This window comes from Antennarius striatus, chromosome 1 (assembly GCF_040054535.1).
Source record: "Antennarius striatus isolate MH-2024 chromosome 1, ASM4005453v1, whole genome shotgun sequence".
NCBI classification, from domain to species: Eukaryota; Metazoa; Chordata; class Actinopteri; order Lophiiformes; family Antennariidae; genus Antennarius; species Antennarius striatus.
Genome location: NC_090776.1, coordinates 6,162,387 through 6,177,463, shown reverse-complemented (window position 1 = coordinate 6,177,463; position 15,077 = coordinate 6,162,387). Strand labels below are relative to the sequence as shown.

General features: G+C 42.5%; 1 protein-coding gene across 16 annotated transcripts in view; it reads left to right on the top strand.

Moving 5' to 3' along the window:
- Positions 1-15,077, top strand: part of dpy19l3 (dpy-19 like C-mannosyltransferase 3) — a 95,262-nt gene that overhangs the window by 44,831 nt on the left and 35,354 nt on the right. For 14 of the 16 annotated variants that reach the window (XR_011035631.1, XR_011035633.1, XR_011035634.1 and 11 more), the window contains 5 exons: positions 1,204-1,335; positions 8,936-9,037; positions 9,380-9,453; positions 12,864-13,022; positions 14,495-14,626. Coding sequence is in view for 2 of the 16 variants with exons in the window: in XM_068318232.1 (XP_068174333.1) it covers positions 1,204-1,335; positions 8,936-9,037; positions 9,380-9,453; positions 12,864-13,022; positions 14,495-14,626 (599 nt within the window). In the remaining 14 variants the exon portion in view is untranslated. The remainder of the gene's footprint in view (positions 1-1,203; positions 1,336-8,935; positions 9,038-9,379; positions 9,454-12,863; positions 13,023-14,494; positions 14,627-15,077) is intronic. The other 2 variants (XR_011035632.1, XR_011035637.1) reach the window with 2 other exon arrangements.

Below are 15,077 nucleotides of genomic sequence, written 5' to 3'. Positions count from 1 at the left end.
CACCACCAACACAAGCTCTGGCTCCTTCCCCGCCAGTGAGGTGACATTCCACGTCCCCAAAGCCAACTTCTGCCGCCCGGGTCTGGTCCGTCGTGACCCCCTGTCGTCACTGCCACCCATATGGCAGTGCACCCGACCCCATCTGTCTGCCCTGCGGGTGGTGGGTCCACAGGGGTGGGAAGAATCCACGTTGCCTATTCGGGCGGAGCCCGGCCGGGCCCCCCGGCAGACCCGGCCACCAGGCGCTCGCTGATGGGCCCTCCATCCAGGCCTGGCTCCAGACGTGGGCCCCGGGCTTCCTCCGGGCAGGGTCACATTTTTCCCTTTTCCATTTTTCATGGGATCTTCTGAATCATTCTTTGTCTGGCCCTTCACCTGAGACCTGTTTGCCTTGGGTGACCCTACCAGGAGTACAAGACTCCCGACAACATAGCTCCCAGGATCCTTAGGGCACACAAACCTCTCCACCACGATAAGGTGATGGTTCCTCGGAGAGGTTTTGCAGAAATGTTAAAATGTAGAAATGTTTTGTAGAAGTATTATTGATGTAGTACTTGCAGTAAACTTTGTATTTGAAATAGAGTCTGGATAGAAGTTAGGGAGAATATTGATTTGCTGTGGAAAGGACTGTGTTGAAGAAGACATTCTTTAAGTTGGCTCTTTACAATGGTCTTCCTTTTGGAGGGGCCCCATCATCAAGGCTAAACACCTCTTAAATTGAGGTAGGGAGCAGAGGCGTTGCACTGATGACAACCAGATATTACTTCCAATGATTGAATACGTGGCAGCTCTAGTCTTCTCAGTCTTTGTTTGCCAAACATTATATACCAAAGAGTCGGTCTAGCTTGTCTGTGTTCCTTTCACTGTTTGTGATCATGACCGATTAGCAGTCTGTATAAGCTCACAGCGGCATGCAGCTGCAGTCGGATGACCACAGCACTCAGTCATTACTTATTTTTCTCTTCTTTCTTATAAAGTAAATGCCACTGTTGGAAACTTTTTATACGCCATGCACATAAGACCCATGACTGCTATCTGGAATTATGTAATATAAAGTAAATAATGAAGTAAGCTAGCCTTTATCTCATTTCTTTGCACCGTTCATATAAATATTTCAGTCCCACAAGAAGTGAATGGTCATTGTTTTCAGCAGAATATTCTTTAATATGATGACATCATCACACCTAAACTGTTTTTCTGTAGGTGACCACTCTGTACCTTGTTCAAGTGAGTGGTCTGCTGAGTGTGTGGCTCCTCCAGTTCTGTAATTCAATGTTGCTGGGCTCACTTGTCCTGAGCTTCATTGTAGCCGCACTCTTCATCAGACGCTGCCAGGTCAGTATGTGAAGAAAAATCAAGGAATGTATCTAACATTTTGACAAAATTTTTACACAATATGAATGTTGTGGACAAATTCCTCACTAGTCTAGATGTCATTAGTTATCAGTAATCAGATCTGGCTCATGGAATTAATCACTTCAAATTGTCTGTAGACATGTGTGTGCGAGAGTGCTTGTTTGCCTTTTGTGTGGCCTCGCAATGTGTTGGTGAGTCGCAATTGACGCACTTTATACTCCGCCTCTTGCCAGTAGCAAACAGAAAGCTCCAGTGACATCGGTGACCTGCAAGGTGAATAAGCAGCTGCTGAAGAGAAAATAACGTTTTGGGTTGTTGTTTTTTTGTCTACAAGAAAATGAATGGTTGGATGGACAATCAAATCTCTTTATAGGGAGTAACATTTAATATAACAACATGAAGGTGGAATGAAGAGAATGATGGAAAGCCTTTGAGTATCATAAGTGAATGAAAGAATTCATTTATGGTTTTGGACACTGTGTCTTGTAAATGCATCCTGTAATTGTGGTCATAACTTCGACATTGAAAAGCAGTGAAAAATGATCACTTGCTTGAAATTTAAACTCGTCTTTCACATTATTCCAATGATCAAGTCACAAAATGGAAGAACAGCCAAACCCAAGCAAACAGAACCCAAAACCATTTAAACGTAAAGCTGAAGATGCATATATTAAATAAGACAATCTATATTAAATTCCGATTAGAGACTGCAGTAATGTACTAAGTTAGGCAAATATTTTGGATACGTAGCCATACACAATGACAATGTTGATCATCGGGCAAAATGATCAAAAATCAGTTGTTTTATCCCATATTTCTTGCAAACAGCATAGAATAAAAGACAGAAAGCAGCTCTGGGCTCAGTCAACCTTGTAACGGCATCCAAAATAAAATGAAACAAATGCTCTGATTACGTTGTAATGTCTCAAGCTACAAAGGCTCTCAAGTTGCTGTATATCACACATCATCACATGGGTTTGGATTTTTCAGAGAAAGAAATTATTAAATAGTATTATCCATTGATTTTGCTACAGACGATATGATCGCAAACTTCTTGTCTACAGCTGCTGATCTACCTAGCAGGTCACCGGTGTGGGTGGATACAGTTGATGTTAGAATCTTCCTCTCAGAGACAAGTCGTACATGCTAAAAATTAATAGAACTTACCTAAGAGTTGAAAAAAATGGTTTATTATAAAGTGGTCAGAGTTGAATACAGAATACGAGATCTCAGGGTCCTGCTCTGTTCACACTCAGTCACAATCATGAAGCAGGAACCCGGACAATAGATCAGGCTGCTTATATCGTTTTTGCCAATGGAATAGTGTTTTTTCTATTATAACTACTCATCTTACTCCATTTTTGGTATTTCCTACTTTAATATGATTGGCTACTTAAATGTGTCACACGATACTTGTAAAAACAAAAGGTGGTTAGTCGTAAAAGATGAAAGGTTGTTACTTCCCTCGGAATTCAAGGCTCATCGCGGGGGGGGGGCGGATGCTGGAGAATGCATGTGCATCCTTTTGTTTTAGAGCTGCAATCATGCATACGGTCTACCAATCCTGAATTTTGTTTTACGACTGAATTTTATTTTTACTACTATTTATGTATGAGCACACATTCCCTTCAATTCTCCCTTTTGACCTCTGAACTACAGAGGTCAACACAGTACAGTGGTACCTCTACTTACGAATGTCTACATACAAGATTTTCTACTTACGAAACGCCTCAACAGGAAAATATTGCCTCTAGTTACAAAATAAATTTTGAGTTACGAAAGGTAAAAATACAGTATGGGCTGCTACTCGCAGCTCCCAAAGGTTCCTGAACGCAACATTCTTATAGCTGCTCTGCCATTAGCTATTAGCTAGCATCCTGGCATCCCATTGGCTAAGAGGGACCTCCTCTTAGCCAATGAGGAGGTCCCTCATTGGCTAAGGACGCTGTTTAGGTGTCTATCTAGCGCCCTTGTCATTCTGCCCTCGACCCAATGATGTGTTCTGATAGTTTTATGTAAATATATGAACTTTTTGAGTATTCGCTATGGACCCTAAGAAAGTGATGAAGAAAAGAGGAAAAGAAAAGACAAAGAAATTAGTTTTTTGTCCATACAAACAAAGCAAGAGATAATAGGAAAGCATGCAAAAGGGATGCGTTTGGTTGATCTCGCCAAAGAATATGGCCATAATGTATGTACAATCGCCACATTATTAAAACAAAAAGAAGTTTAAGGAGTTTAAGGCATTGCGTGGGTAGTTGGAGAAGTTCAAAAGGAGGACTGGAATTCACTCTGTTGTGCGGCATGGTGAGGCAAAAGCGCATGAACCAAAGAGGGCAAAAACAATGTGGGCAGCAGTTAAAAGGTAAATGACCATAATTTTTTTCTTTATTCTTTGTTTTTTACGTTATGCACAACTCTCATTTATTGTGTAATAACCTAATTGTAATATGTATTTGTTACATGTTTTGATGCATTTTTATGCTTTATAAAACATTTATGTCTGAATTTTGGGGGCTTGGAACGGATTAGGGCATTTGCATGGAAAATGCGTCTACTTACGAAATTTTCTACTTACGAAATTTCTTCCAGAACCAATGAATTTTGTAAGTAGAGGTACCACTGTATGATAAAGAGACTAGACATTGTAACCACTTCAGTCGGAATTATCATGATAATTTGGTACAATATATACTTTGAGGAAGGAAGACCTGTCCACATGTTCCCAAATAATCTAAGTCAGAGTGATAATTGACAAGGCTACAGTAATGTCTAGAGCTAATGTTTGCATAGAAGGAGCAGAATGAAAGGACGAAAAGAAGAATGATCTACACTACAACCATCAATGCAGCTTGATAAAGTCTAATACAATGAATGATCTACGCTACAACCGTCAATAGTTCTACACAATTTTTCATTGTTGATCTTCTTCCCAAATTGACTGTAGGTGTGGGTGTATGCGTGCATGTCCGTTTGCGTCTCTGCATGCACTGGTGTCATGTTCGTGGCGTAGTCCGCCTCGGACCTCAAGCTAACCGGGACAAGCTTCAGCTCCCAGCGACTTGTGACAGTGGATGACGCAGTTAGAAGATGGATAGATGGAATCTTTGTCAATAGACGTTGAAGTCTTCTTCTTCTTTTCCAATCGGCTTTTCCCATCAGGGGTCGCCACAGCGAATTAATTCCCTCCATCCAACCCTGTCTCTTGCATCCTCTTCTCTAACACCAACTACCTTCATGTTGTCTTTCACTACTTCCATAAACCTGGTCTTCCACTAGGCCTCCTGCCTGGAAGTTCAAAACTCAGCATTCTTCTACCAATATATTCACTATCTCTCCTCTGGACATTTCCAAACCATCTCAGTCTGGCCTCTCTGACTTTATCTCCAAAACCTCTAACATGTGCTGTCCCTGTGATGTAATCATTCCTGATCCTATCTATCCTGGTCACTCTCAAAGAGAACCTCAGCATCTTCATCTCTCCTACCTCCAGCTCTGTCTCCTGGCTTTTCCTCAGTGACACTGTCTCTAGACCAAACAAGATTGCTGGTCTCACCACAGTTTTGTACACCTTTCCTTTCATTTTAGCTGAAACTCTTCTATCACATGTCACACCTGACACTTTTGTCCACCCGTTCCATCCTGCCTGCACACGCTTCTTCACCTATTTTCGACACTCTCCATTGCTCTGGACTGTTGACCCTAAGTACTTAAAATCTTCCACCTTCTGATCTCTTCTCCCTGTAATCTCACTCTTCCACTTCTGCATCTCCATTTGGCCTTTTCTGCACTCCTCCATCAACATCGTCAAAGCAAATACTGCATCTGCAGTATTTTTTTTTTTTGGCATGAAACCAAATGCTTACTTCTGCCCTTAGTCTGGCTTCCACCACTCTTTCCCATAACTTCATTGTATGGCTCATCAGCTTTATTCCTCTGTAGTTGCCACAACTCTGCACACTTCTCCTCCATTCCTCAGGCATCTTCTCACTATCTAAGATCCTGTTGAACAACCCATTCAGAAACTCTACTGCCACCTCTCCTAGACCAGGTCTCGAAATTAACTTTTTTCCTTGGTAGCACTGGTGCTCCCAAATTTAGAAGTTAGTAGCACCAGCAAAGACTTTAGGAGCACCTACCCAAAAGCAAGGCAGTGACAGTATATAATCAGGACCAACTGCCTTTTCACTCTTCATCCTCCTCAATGCCCTCCTCCCTTCATCCTGACTAATCTTTGCTACTTCCTGGTCCACAACAGTCACCTCTTCTAGTCTTTATTCTCTCTCATTTTCCACAATTCCATCTTCCCATCACACTACTGGCACCTGTCAATAGACTTCCATCCCTATCCTTAATCACCCTAACCTGCTGTACGTCCTTCCCATCTCTGTTTCTCTGTCTTGCCAACCTGTATAGATCAGTCTCTCCCTCTTTACTGTCCAACCTACCATACAAGGCATCACAAGTCCCTTGTTTGGCCTTTGCTACCTCTACTTTCACCTTAACCTGTCCTCTCAGTGTCCCACTCCTTCTTAGCCTGTACCTCCTCATTCCACCACCAAGTCTCCTTATGTACTCTCCTTCCAGATTACACACCAAGTGCTTTCCTACCTGTCTCCCTGATCACATTAGCTGTAGTTGTCCAGTCATCTGGAAGTACCTCCTGACCACCCAGAGCCTGTCTTAACTTATTCCTAAAAGTCATGCAACACTCTTCCTTTTTCAGCTTCCATCTTTTCGTCCTCTGCTCTGTCTTTGTCCTCTTCATCTTCCTCACCACCAGAGTCATTCTACACACCACCATCCTATGCTGTTGGCTATACTCTCACATACCGCTACTTTACAGTCACTGATCTCCTCCAGATTACACCGTCTACACAAGATGTAGTCTACCTGTGTGCTCCTACCTCCACGCTTATAGGTCACCCTATGTCCCTGCCTCTTCTGGAAGAAAGTATTCACTATAGCCATTTCCACGCTTTTTGCAAAGTCAACCACCATCTTTCCATTTGCATTCCTCTCCTGGATACCAAACATGCCCATCACCTCCTCATCACCTCTGTTTCCTGCACCAACATGTCCATTGAAGTCTGCACCAATGACAACTCTCTCACTTCTAGGTATGTTCTGCATCACTTCATCAAAGTCAAGCCAGAATGTCTCCTCCTCCAGCTCACATCCTACCTGTGGAGCATACCAGCTAACAACATTGAAAATCACACCTTCAATTTCTAGCTTCAGACTCATCACTCTGTCTGACACTCTTTTTACCTCCAGGACATTCCTAACAAATGCATCCTTCAAGATAACTCCTACTCCATTTGTCTTCCTATCTACACCATGATAGAACAGCTTGAATCCTGCTCCTAAACGTCTAGCCTTGCTACCTTTCCACCTGGTCTCCTGGACACACAGTATGTCTCCCTTCCTCCTCTGCATCATGTCAACCATCTCTCTACCTTTTCCTGTCATAGTCTTAACATTCAACGTCCCTACTCTCAGTCCTATATCCTTGGCGTTCCTCTTCTCTCTCTTCCTACGGGCACACTTTCCTCCTCTCCTTCTTCGACCAACAGTAGTCCAATTTCTATCGGCACCCTGTAGGTCAACAGCACCGATGGCAGTCGTTAACCCGGGCCTCGACCAATCCGGTATAGAATTTGTAGGTTTGATTTGCATGTTTGATTTGGCAAAGGTTTTACGTCCTGACACAACCCTCTGTATTGATCCGGGCTTGGGATCGGCACAATAAGACACTGGCTTGTGTCCTCTTGCGGCTACATTTAGCCTCTTGCCGCTATATTTATTGTCTTGTGGCAACAATAAACAAAATTCAATATATTTTCTCTTTTTTGATAAAATAAAGAAATATTTTTTTCAGTTTTTACAATAAGGCACTGTAATTTCTTCAAAATAACAATTTTCACCTTCACCACAAAGTGTAAACAAGTCATACAAAGTCCCGTCGGACAAAAAAAGTCCACTTTATGGTGGACCTTTGACGAACAGTTTGAGTCGGTTCCTGACGTTTTTTCTATCCTCATTTGTTAATAAGCCAGCGGCATAAGTCACAAGAGCACAGTCAATCTTTTTCCTGAGTGTAATAGGAACTTGCGGACGCCTACCGAATTTAGCTAATCTATTATAAAGATATTCATTCTGTCGCCTATCAAATCTAGGGATATTCCAGAGTTTAGGGTGTCTTTTATAAAGATTATCTTTTACAGACTTTCTCTCTCTTGATAAAAGCCTGATTCCAGCAAATTTGGATTATCCGTTATAAAGATATTCATTTTCTTAATAAAAACCCAATTTCTATCACCTACTGAATTTAAGTTATTACGTCTTATTCCAACCAATCAAACTTTCTCTTACCGATTTTAAGGAGTGTCCCTGACACTGCAGTGCTTTCTCTTTCTTATTCTTTCTTTCTTTCTTCTTTTTTCTTTTCTTTCTTCTCTTTTCTTCTTCTCTTTATTCTCTTGTCTTCTCTTTTTCAACATTAAAATAAAAATAAAATTTCTGTATTCAATTCTAGTAACTCATTCTCTTAATGCAGATAATAAACCAAATTCATTTATAAATTTAGCAGAACATTACAGAGGACCTCAGAACTCAATTTTTAGAAAACCATGGTTTGTTTACCTTTTATAGGGCGTCCTGTTGAGTTTTGATTTCGTCCAGACGTACAGGAGTTGTTCAATTGATCGATCAGGTCATCACGTCGGGGTCACCAAATTGTTAGAATCTTCCTCTCGGAGACAATTCCTACATGCTAAAAATAAATAGAACTTACCTCAGAGTAAGATTATAAAGTTGTAAAATTAAAGCAGTAAAAAACAAAACTGAACACTTGCAATCAACTAAAACATGAAAAATCGTGTACAGGATTTTTTGTCTAAAATAAGACTACAATGCCGGAACATTCAATTTGGGGGCGGCAGTGGCTCAGCGGTAGAGCAGACATCTTGAAGACGGATCGCCCAGCCATCAGAAGTTGGACTCCCAGCTCTCGCCTGGATGTCCTGGCGGGAGCGGGAGTGTGAGCTGATAGGGAGGTGTTGATTCACTTCCCAGCCACTGCAGAGGCGCCCTTGAGCAAAGCGCCGTGTCCCCCACAAGATGCTCATTGGGACGCAATTCCTCACGTGACCTGTCACTCCACCTCCCCTGTACCTCTATACTATTAATTGCATGCCTACAGTCCCCTAATGTGTTGTGCCTGTTTCAGGGGCCTGTAACCTGTAACCTTGTGCTATGATTAATACATATATGTACATGTGAGTGTAAAGAGAATTTCCCCATCTGAGGGATTAATAAAGTGTGAACATTATTATTATTATTATTATTATTATTATTAAAAGAAACAAAGACGACTAAGTGGTAAGAACTACTAAGGATGTTTCACACTGAACGGGTACTACAATGAAACATAAATAGCTGGGACACTTGATGTCTTGATCAACATTGCGATGTGTGTATCCAACATGATGTGTGCGTGTGTGAGTGAAGCTGTATTTGATTCTTTTAAATTGAAAATATGCATTGACTAATCTGTTTTTACTGTCTGCTCATGCAGTCTGGTTTGAAAACAGGAAGCCTGCTGGCTCGTCTAGGCAAACTGCTTCTCCACACCGTCGTGGTTCTTCTCCTCACCTTCACAATCAACTACCTGGCTAAGGTGCAACTCCTCTACCTCCCTAACTCCTGACCTCCATTTGCCATTTTCTCCGTTATTTTACTTTTGGATTTCTTTCATGTCTCTTCTATCTTCTGCCTTTTTTCATTCATGATCTCCTTTTTTGTCCTTGGTTGAATACCCCACTCTTTTATTTTTCATATTTTTGGTTTTTGTCATCTTTATCTCTCATTTGTCTGACCCCATTCCTCACCCTGTACTGCTCTTTCCTTCCTCGTTTTCAGCTGCTTTCTCAATTCTTGTTCTCTTCTCCTCATCATATTGTTAACACTCACAAGTTTATGGTGTTCTATGAAGAGTTGATTTATCAGTGTGTGTTTACAGAAAGTTCTCCAGCTCAGATCTGATGAACACATCTTTAAATTCATCAAGTCCAAGTTTGCCCTTGGACTGACGAGGTATGAACACACTCTGGTAGAACACATTCCTCTGTTTAACTCACTTACCGAATAATACCAGCTTTTGACACCATAGCTGTATCACACTTACATAAACACTGTTTGCACACTGTACAGCTGCTCTCAGCTCTTCAGTTAATCCGGTGTGACTGTGCTATTCTCTATGCCCCACTATTGTTGCACCTGGAGTGTTAGGGTTTGTGAATAACAGATGGTGGGGAAAACACGAGCAGGCCTACCATTGATCAGATATGCTGTGTTTGTTGAGCAGCTCAGCTGCCCCAGGTCGAAGATAACACAGCTCACAACCTGACGCCACACAACTGGCCCTTCAATTATTCAGAAGGCTGTGGTAAATGCAACACTGACTTGCCGTTCTATCTCTACTTTGTTTTATTATACTCACTGAGACTCCCTTTTTTGCTCCATCTGTTAGTTTTCATCCCTTTATCCCTGGCTTTTCAATTCCCGCTTCAGTGACTTACAAGCACACATCTTTATCAGACAGCATTTCCATTGTAATACACAAACTGCATTCTGTGAAGAAAAATGTACATTTATGTTGCATTTTCAGGAAATATTTAGATCCTAATTTCTGTACTATGTAATAGCACATAATTATGTCTTTTCCTTGGACGGTAGTGGCTCAGCGGTAGAGCGGGTCGTTCAATGATCACAAAATTGTTAGTTTGATTCCCGCTTCTGACCAGTCACTTCGGAGTGTGAGCTGAGAGTGGGACGTGTCAGCTCAACTCAACTCCAAAGCGAGCACTGCTGAGGCACCCTTGAGTAAGGTGCCATCCCCTTTATAAGCTGCTTATTAGAGGCACACTACAATGGAGTGGCCCCGACCCTACCTCCACCCTACTGAATGCCTACAGGCCACTTGTGTGTGTGTGTTACGGGCTTGTACATGCATGCGTTTGAACTAACAAGTGTGATCATGGAGTGTGCTAATAATTTCCCTACAGGGATTAATAAAGTAAACCAACCCAGTAGAAAGATACTTTACTGTGAGACATGTAAATAGCATGTTCTATTTTCCATCCATCCAACATCAACCGCCAGGTCGCGGGGGCAACAGTCTCAGCAGGGATGCCCAACTTTTCTCTCCCCAGACAACTCCTCCAGCTCGTCCGAGGGGAGCCCGAGGCGTTCCCCAGGCCAGCCGAGAGACATAGTCCCTCCAGCGTATCCTAGGTCTTCCTCGAGGTCTCCTCCCAGTAGGACATGCCCGGAGCACCTCCCCAGGGAGACGTCCAGGAGGCATCCGGAACAGATGCCCGAGCCACCTCAGCTGGCTCCGCTCGAGGCGTACGAGCAGCTGCTCTACTCCGAGCTCCTCTCAGGTGACTGAGCTCCTCACCCTATCTTTAAGGGTGCGCCCAGTCACTCTACGGAGGAAACTCATTTCAGCCGCTTGTATCTGGGATCTTGTCCTTTAGGTCATGACCCAAAGCTCATGACCATGAGAGTGAGAGTAGGAACGTAGATTGACCGGTAAATCGAGAGCTTCATCTTAAAACTCAGCTCCTTCTTCACCACAACTGACCTATACAGCGACTGCATCACTGCAGAAGCTGCACCGATCAATCTGCCAATCTCACGTTCCATCTTTCCTTCACTCGTGAACAAGACCCCAAGATACTTAAACTCCTCCACTTGGGGCAAGGACTCTCCACTCTTTTCCGGTCGAGAACCATGGCCTCGGATTTAGAGGTGCTGATCCTCATCCCACTTGCGGCACTCTCGGCTGCAAACCGTCCCAGTGCACGCTGATGGTCCAGGTTTGATGACGCCAAAAGGACAACGTCTGCAAAAAGCAGAGATGAAATCCTTTGGTCCCCAAACCGGACTCCCTCTGGACCCTGGCTGCGCCTAGAAATTCTGTCCATAAAGATTATGAACAGAACCGGTGATAGAGGGAAGCCCTACTGGAGTCCACCATGCACCTGGAACAGGTCTGACTTACTGCCGGCAATGCGAACCAAGCTCTGGCTTCGGTCATACAGGGACCGGACAGCCCTCAGCAAAGGGCCCCGGACCCCATACTCCTGAAGCACTCCCCACTAGATACCACGAGGGACACGATTGAATGTCTTCTCCAGATCCACAAAACACATGTGGACTGGTTTGGCAAACTCCCATGAACCCTCGAGCACTCGATGGAGAGTGTAGAGCTGGTCCAGTGTTCCACGACCGGGACGAAAACCACATTGTTCCTCCTGAATCCGCGGTTCGACTGTCGGTCTCATCCTCCTCTCCAGTACCCTTGAATACACTTTCCCCAGGAGGCTGAGGAGTGAGATCCCCCTATAGTTGGAACACACCCTCCGGTCCCCCTTTATGAAAAGAGAGGCCACCGCCCCGTTCTGCCAATCCAGAGGTACTGTCCCTGACTGCCATGCGATGTTACAGAGACGTGTCAACCATGAGAGTCCCTGCACATGTTCTATTTTGTAATGCATTATTTCATTGTGGAAGAAACATGGATATTGTAATTCAATCAATCAATCAACTTTTATTTATAAAGTGCTTAATCATATCAGCAGACTTTTCAAAATGCTAATGTGGAACCTCTCCAGTTTGTTTGATTCATGAAGGTTAATTCTTGCTGTTTTCTGTTTTTAGAAGTTGGCCTTTGTTCTTTTTAATTGGATAGGGAGTTGAAACTTTCATTATACATGTACTTAGCTGGATCGCAAGAAATACTTCTTAGGGTGAACTCCAGATATGTATCTTTGCTCACTGCGTTGTGTATTTAAACAAGTCTTGGAGCTTGTTCAGACTTTCTACTCCTTTCCGCCCTGACTGATCCTATCATGGGCAAACAGTTCTGTGTTGAGGCTTAAACTGAAGATCCAGATATGGTTCCCGGCAACATGTGATCACATTCTGAAAATTATAATTTTCAGAATGTGGTTACATCATTTTTAAGTGACACAATTTATGTTGTTTCAAGAGTTGTTGAGTCAGGAGAAAGTTCACAACAGAGCTTAAATTTAAGCAACACAAGTATTGCCTTCCTTGAAAAAATAGTTAATACCATTATTTACCAGCATGTTTTTTTCATGTCAAAATTGCATCTTACTTGCCAATGTTCAGTAGCTAATTGTGCATAGTTTTAACTGAGTTTCATCGTTTGTATCAGGAATACATTTAATTCACTAAAATCATACTGAATTTTGAAAGCGGGACTTTATAATGTCAGATGTAAGCAGATAAGAGCATTGATCAGATTACCCAGGATGCAAGTTGGTACCATGTTTGAACAGACTCTTGCAAACAAAAGTAGAAGTACTGTATATTCCAATGGATTTCTAAACTACTAACAGTTTCACTCCATCACTCCCTTTTTGGGTCTCCACTTCCCTCTATTCTCTTTGTTCATTCCACCTCTCCTCTTGCAGGGACTTTGATGCCAGCCTGTATCTGTGTGAGGAGGCCTTTGGCTTATTGCCCCTTGAAACAGTGGAGCGCCTGGCTGGTACCCTGCTGCTCTACCCATACATGGTTACACTGCTGCTGCTCAGCGGCATAATGGCTGTGACCGCACTGCATAACATGAGGTACATGATAATTGGTCAGGAAATGAGTGAGCAAATATGTAGTGGTTATGCAGGTGACTATGTAGCTTTCTAAACTCCTGCTGTGACATGACAGACAGCATTTGACAGGTCTGTGTTAAAGTGCAAAGTAACATACCTGAGATGAATCAGACATTTGAAATTGTAATATACAGTACGGTATATACTGTATTTCTCTTACTTCCATTCTTATGATTTTAATCATCAACTAGCCATTCATGGAAATGCTCCATCCTTCTGTTTGTTCTTATGTTGACAACATGAACTGAAAGTTAATACTGCCACTACAGTTGGCCCGAAACACCAAATAGACAAAGGCGGACCTGCTATGGCAGCATTTAGGCTTTCCTCAGGTGTTCGTTTAAAATAAAAAAGAGAAAGCAGTCTATTTTAGACTTTGTCAGTGTAAACATGTGAAATGTAGCAATTCGTGATCTTTGTGTGGGCTGCTCCCAAACAGTTAAAAAAAGAAGCAAAAATTCAGGTTTGAAGGAAAATTTCATCCTAAAGTCATTATCAAGTGACCACTGTGCTGATATAATGAATGTTTCTACGAGTTACCCGAAGAGACCGGGGACATGTTGTTAGAAAATGATTTATTGGTTACCTCCACTTCAGTCCATTTATGTGTGTGTTGGCGTGCAGCACACAAAATAACAGTATTAAGTAATCAATGTTACATTGTTTTTGTTGCTTCTACTGCAGGCGCAACTTATCAAAGTGATATGTTTGTGTCCATTTTAAGGTAAGTTGTTTATGAGAGGTATTGAAATATAAATGAGAGGACAGGATGATGAGTAATGCAGAACTTGGTCACAATGCTTGTTGCTACTACACATTCCTACAAAATGAGTAACGGCCTTTATGCTTCATGCTCTAAAAATGAGAATCTTCTACCAGCTGCCTCACAGAGCTTCATTTGCCTGTAGTGCAAGGTGAGGGGCTGTATTGAACTAATCACATTAGCATATCAGCTCCCCTGTGTTGTTGGACATCTGTAGCATTGACCTCATAGAACAGGGCTATTCATTTCAAGAATTAATGTTGCCCAGTTCACACCATCTGACATTGAATGAAGCCAGCCTGGATTTGTATTGTAATGGAGGCCAGTGTCTTGTCTACCCATCCATCCATCTTCCACCGCTTATCCGTAGTCGGGTCGCGGGAGTGTCTGTCTAATTATGTGCAAATTGTGGGAGTAAGATAAGCCCCTGGTCTCTCTGTTGTTGCGTGTGCTGACTTCTCCTGACAGACATGGTCGTGGGTGGGCATTAGTGAATGTGTACTATAATAAGCTGCACGGACAGCTTATGATAGTTGAATAAGAGCTGCTGAAATGTGAATAATCTCAATATCAATTCCACCCACCTACTCCTTTGCTTCTCTCCACAAGTGCCAGGCTCTAATATTTTATGGATCCATGTTTTCTTTTGTCTGTGTTTTTGGTTTCTCAGTAGACCCAGACGAGGTTCAGCTGAGGAGAGGAATGGAGCTGAAAAGATTCAAGGAGCGGTGTTTCGTCCAGATGTGGCCTATAATCTGTTACATACATTGTTCTATGGCCTCCTGGCTTTCAGCACGATGAGGTGAACTCATGCAAATGCAAGATCACATGCACGCAGATATCTGTATTGTAATGTCCGATGAGTTACATTTGTTTAATCTCTAGAATGTTCTTTTCCCCTTGATCAATTAGTGTGCTTACGGACAGATCATCCAAACTTGTTTCAATCAATCCTTTGGACTTAAGAAAGTTTCTTGAAGATGTTTCACCTCTCATCCAAGGGGCTTTTTCTCATTTAAACATGACTTGGATAAATGAGAACCTACACAGACATTATGGACAGATCATGCTTCAGTTGATGTGTAAATCAAAGTAATCCGATATCTTTAACAGAGTGTCTGAGTTGCGGGCCTTGATCAGCCATTCACACAAAACACCATCCCACAGTGCTTTAAGCCAAGTAAACTTATGAATTTTTATTTATATATACGTAGCACTAAACAGGAGAATGGCAGTGTGAAACCGGCTCTTAA